The following is a 5,540-nucleotide window of genomic DNA, read 5'->3' on the forward strand; positions in this document are numbered from 1 at the left end:
GTGACCCACGACTCCCGCGCGACGATGACATCACGCCCTGTCGGCCTAATGACACGCTCACTTCCCGGAGGGGCCGGCCGCCGCCGCGCCTCTAGGCCCCGTCCTCGGCCCCGCCCTCGTGGAGGTCGGAGGCGCGCATCATCATGACGACGGACTTGAGCGAGTACCACCAGCCGTGCCAGGTGTACCACAGAACGCCGTCGTCCGCCAGGGCCAGCTGAGGCCCGTTGTAGTGACCGTTCAGGTTCCCCGACTCACACCTGGGGGGGAGGGTAAAAGAGGGTTATATTCCTTTAGACCAATCACAATCGCCTTGGGCAGAGCTAAGCCCCCCGAAGGCAGCGACGATTGGTCCGGGAGAATCTCCCTGTCGCTGTGATTGGGGCAGGGAAATTTTCCCGCCTTCCAAATGTCGAGGCTTATCTCCAAAACCTAAAACCGCTGAGTCAGACGACGAGAGGATTAATGCCTTCTGAGGTCATTCTAAACATGAGGTCAGTCTCTTCCATGTGATTCTCTAAACATGCAACATTCCTTCCTTCCTTCCTTCCTTCCTTCCTTCCTTCCTTCCTTCCTTCCTTCCTTCCTTCCTTCCTTCCTTCCTTTCTGATCTAACATGAATGGATAGGTGAAAACAGGCGCCCCTCCACACAGCTGAGACCAACTCGGAAAAACGTGGGATCAGTGATTTTCCAGAGCAGAGCGAAGCAAAGAAGGACTGGTTCTAGAGAACATCTCCGGGTCCAGTCCAGAGAGAGTAGCAGCATCAGAGGCGTGTCCTAGTGGGTCCCCTGGTACCTGCTGAACCACCAGCCGGACCTGTCGTGGTGGACACAGTCCCCGTCATCGGTGTTGGTGCGGTCTGGCGTGCTGAACTTCATCCCTCGGCCTCCCGCCTCCGGAGCGGCCCACTGCTGGCCCGCGGGGGGGTGGGCCTCGGCCAGGGCGTCCCCCGCCGTGCCGGAGAACCGACCCAGGTGGAGCTGGTACTGGTCCTGGGTGAGGAGGGGACAGGTGGAGAGAGAGAGAGAGAAGGACGAAGGAGAGAGAGAGAGAGAGAGAGAGAAGGATGGAGGAGAGAGAAGAGGGCGAGAGAGGGAAGGAAGGAGAGGCAGCAGCAGGGGTAGTCAAAACAGACAGACAGAGAGGGGAACAGGGGAGGAAGGAGGTGAAGAGAGGGAGGGGGAAGACGAGAACAGTGAGAGGCAGATGTCCTGGTTCTCACACTTTCTTCAACGTTACAGACTAAACACACCCAGATGTTATGAGAAAGATGTGGAGGGAGAGAAGGGGAGGAGAGAAAGAGGAGAGAAGGTAAGGAGAGAAGGAAGGAGAGAAGGGATAGGAGAGACGAAGAGGAGAGAAGGAGAGGAGAGAAGGGAGTAGAGAAGGGAGGAGAGAAGAGAAGGAGAGAAGGAAGAAGAGAAGGGAAGGAGAGAAGGGAGGAGAGAAAAAGAGGAGAGAAGGGAAGAGAGAAGGAGAGGGAAAGGAGAAGTCCAGAGACGCTGTAGCACAGAGGTACTTTACTTTTTCGTCATCCACTTGAAAGTTCTTGTACTTCGCGTAGCGCTGGTTCCCCTCAAAGTCCTCCATGTCGATCCTCAGGTCGTACTTCCCTACAGAACACAGGGCATGAGAGCCGTCAGAGCCAAGATGGCTGCCGTCAGAGCCAAGATGGCTGCTGTCAGAGCCAAGATGGCTGCCGTCAGAGCCAAGATGGCCGCCATGGAGCACCAGCAGGTGTGCTTGCGTGCCGTGGAAGGTGAATCAAACAAGAGAGCATAGAAAATGACTTCACTGTCCATCCAAGGATGGACATTTGTCTTTGTGTGTGTGTGTGTGTGTGTTCTGTACCTTGCGAGGTGAGGTGGTGTAAGGCATCATTACCCAGCCAGAACTCTCCATTGGAGTGGAGGTCTCCAAAGCCATGCTTGTACTCCACCCACGCCCTGCGGTGTGAGACACACACACACACACACACACACACACACACACGTCCTCCTTACTGCCGATGCGCACATATATGCATGCAATCTCTCTCTCTCTCACACACACACACACCCGACACACACACACACATTCAGGCACACCCTCAGAACACAACATATACACTCAAATCCCCCTCCACATACAGTACACACACACACACACACACACACACACACACCTGACACACACACATTCAAGCACACCTTCAGAACACAACATATACACTCAAATCCCCCTCCACATACAGTACACACACACACACACACACACACACACCTGACACACACACATTCAAACACACCCTCAGAACACAACCATACACACTTAACCCCCCCCCCCCCCCCACCTGTCGAAGGACTCCTGCCCGTCGCTCCTCCTCTGGAACACGGTCCAGCCTCCTCCATCACTCATGTCACAGAGCACCTGGAGGGCGAAGGGCGCGCCCTGCGGTCTGACCTGGTACACGCCGCTGACCACGCCCCCGTCCTGGAACACCTCTGAGCAGTCTGCACACACACACACGCGCACACACACACGCGCACGCACGCGCACACACGCACGCACGCACGCACCCAAAGTGCAGAATAAATACAAAGGATGTCTGGATGAGGTTGGGTTCATGCAAATAACAATAATAAAACGCTAAAACAATGAGTGGTAAATCAGTAGGAAGTCAGAAGTAGGTCAGTAGGTGTGGCGGGGTCACGGGGTCACAAGAACATCATCAACTGAACGTTGCTGTATTTGTTTATTTTTCATTTAATCTTCATCTAGCCAAGGGAACCCATGGAGACCAAGGTCTCATTTGTGAGGGTGCCCTGGTTACGAAGCAAGCATTCATTCATTCATTCATTCATTCATTCATTCATTCATTCATTCATTCATTCATTCATTCATTCAGAACAGTAACAGTATTTCAAAACCATCGGTCAGTCATCAATATTTCAAAGTAAATCAATCAATCATCAATACAAAAACATCATACATCAGTACATTTTAGACATTGAAGCTGATAAATGTCAATGTCAAGAATGAACCGATCCATGTCTGGTTCTGACTAGAGCTTTTGATGGCTTTATACACACACAGGAGCTGGTGAGGGATGCTGGGTAGTTGGGTAGCTTTTCTAAGATGGCTTTATACACACACAGGAGCCGGTGCTGTGCTCTCCTAGCGGCCAGGGGTGGCCAGCCCACTGCCTGATACAAAATACAGTGGTGCCTTCTAGTATATGACCTGTGCTAATTAAGTGAGCATTTTAAAGCATTACAAATTCCCACCTTGTAATTTATGGCACCAGAGAGGTTATTCTTCATTGGTGGAAATGTTTTCCAGAATTTATGGAAAATATAATTTAAAATGGTTTCCAGCACTCGTGTGTAAGGCATTTAGACAATAGGCAGAATTAGCTTTCCTGACCACAATGCTACATCTGTTTCACAAGCTGCCTGGACAAAATCCTTGCAGTCCGAAGCAGCCCAGGTGTTTGTACTGTAGATGCTCTCAGTAATGACAGCATCTACAGAAATAAGTAAGTAAGTAAGTAGGTAGGCAGGCAGGTAGATAGGTAGGTAGTAGGTAGGTTGGTAGGGTGGTAGGTAGGTAGGTAGGTAGGTGAGTGAGTGAGTGAGTGAGTGAGTGAGTGAGTGAGTGAGTGAGTGAGTGAGTGAGTGAGTGAGTGAGTGAGTGTGAGTGAGTGAGTGAGTGAGTGAGTGAGAGTGAGTGAGTGAGTGAGTGAGTGAGTGAGTGAGTGAGTGAGTGAGTGAGTGAGTACCACAGAGGGCTGAGGCAGCCAGACGTACCTCGGGGCTGTCCAGTCTGCAGGTGTGAGAGGGGGATGTGGGTCAGGCTCTGGGCCTGGCTGCTGTGGAGCTCCAGGATGTAGCGCTGCTGCTCCTCCAGGATGGAGCCCAGCCTCTGGACCTCCGCCTGCAGACGGGCCACCGCGTCCCCACAGTCGGGCAGCGGGGCCTGGGGCCGGGGGGAGGAGGAGACGCAGGGAGCCTGGGGCCGGGGGGAGGAGGAGACGTAGGGAGACGTAGCAGGTCAGAGTAGCACGCGTGTGGGGTAGGGGGGAGATGGAGTCGGCGTAGCTGGAGCGAGGAGGGAGAGGGAACTCCTCCGCCCGGCTGAGGAACTTACCGACAAGCATCCTGCCAGGAGGAGCAGCGCCAGAGCGGCCATACCGGAGCGCACCGCCGCCGCCGCCATTCTCACTACGGACGCTTGATGAGACTGATTGAACTCTTCTCTCGTTTCTTATTCTGTCTCTCTCTCTCTCCCTCTCTCTCTCTCTTCCTCTCTCTCTCTCTCTCTCTTCCTCTCTCTCTCTCTTCCTCTCTCTCTCTCTTCCTCTCTCTCTCTCTCTCTCTCTCTCTCTCTTCCTCTCTCTCTCTCCCTCTCTCTCTTCCTCTCTCTTTCTCTCTCTCTCTCTCCCTGTCTCGCTCCTTCTCTCTCTCAGTGATGTGATTCAGCTTGGTATGGTGCCCAGCCACTGACCTTGGCAAGGCATAGTTTGGTCTACAGTTTGTGGAGGGAGCACACACACACACACACACACACACACACACACACACACACACACACACACACACACACACACACACACACACACACACACACACACACACACACACACACACACACACACACACACACACACACACACACACACACACACACACACACACACACTTTTGTTTGATTTTGATTTCATCAAATTCCTCTTTAGTCTAATGGTAGATGCTGAGGGGTTCCACACTGGTGATCACGGTTCAATTCCCACTGATGACAGTAGGACCATAGATGACATGGAGCGTAAAAGTGCTAATTTCATAATGCATCAGCTTTCCAGCCGACTTGGATGATTAACAAAATAAAGGCTAGTCTAAATTATCTCCACACTCCTACCTTACCAACTTGAAAAAACCCAAATATCAGCTTTTGACTCCCATCAAATTCTTCTTTAGTCTAATGGTGAATGCTGAGGGTTCCCACTCTGGAGATTGGGGTTTGATTCCCTCTAACGACCTCACTGATAGTCTCAGTATATTAACTGATTACAGATAGCTGTACCTTTGGAAAACTATAAAGGTTTGTAACTAATGTTTTGTCTTTAGTTATTTGCCTAGTTAGCTGTTCTTGTGGTAGCTCAATGGGAATGTCTAGTGTCCCTCAAAGCCGTTTGTTCATTGACACGTGGGTTCGATTCCAGCCTTAAACATGTTAATGTTATCACTCTATTGTTCTGGAATGATGGATTAATATGATGAAAAACTCTTGCAGCAAGAGCTCACAGATAGCTCAGTGGGTTAATGCTGCGCCTGCCATGTGTGCATTGTAACAAGGGTTTGATTCCCGCCTTGATCTTCTTGTCATTACAACTCTAGTGGTCTGGAATGATGGATTAATATGAGTAAAAACCTGTGGTTTCTCTATCTCACAGATAGCTCAATGGGATGCTGACTTTCCCATGTCACAGCATAATATTCTTGTTTTAACATTGTTAGTGTGGAATCAGGTCTAAGATTGATGGATGAACAATTGGTTGC

The 5,540-nt window shown here is 51.0% G+C and overlaps 1 protein-coding gene across 1 annotated transcript; it reads right to left on the reverse strand.

The window, feature by feature from the left end:
* Nucleotides 1-91: 91 nt before the first annotated feature.
* Nucleotides 92-4,200, reverse strand: LOC311322361 (fibrinogen-like protein 1; the record flags this gene model as incomplete). Its single annotated transcript, XM_084454428.1, has 7 exons — nucleotides 92-260; nucleotides 799-995; nucleotides 1,528-1,616; nucleotides 1,855-1,949; nucleotides 2,336-2,495; nucleotides 3,792-3,993; nucleotides 4,132-4,200. 7 exons carry the CDS (start codon nucleotides 4,198-4,200, stop codon nucleotides 92-94), a joined length of 981 nt encoding a protein of 326 aa, XP_084310554.1.
* Nucleotides 4,201-5,540: the final 1,340 nt, after the last annotated feature.

The sequence above is a fragment of the Borostomias antarcticus genome (assembly GCF_949987555.1).
Source record: "Borostomias antarcticus genome assembly, chromosome: 20".
NCBI lineage: Eukaryota > Metazoa > Chordata > Actinopteri > Stomiiformes > Stomiidae > Borostomias > Borostomias antarcticus.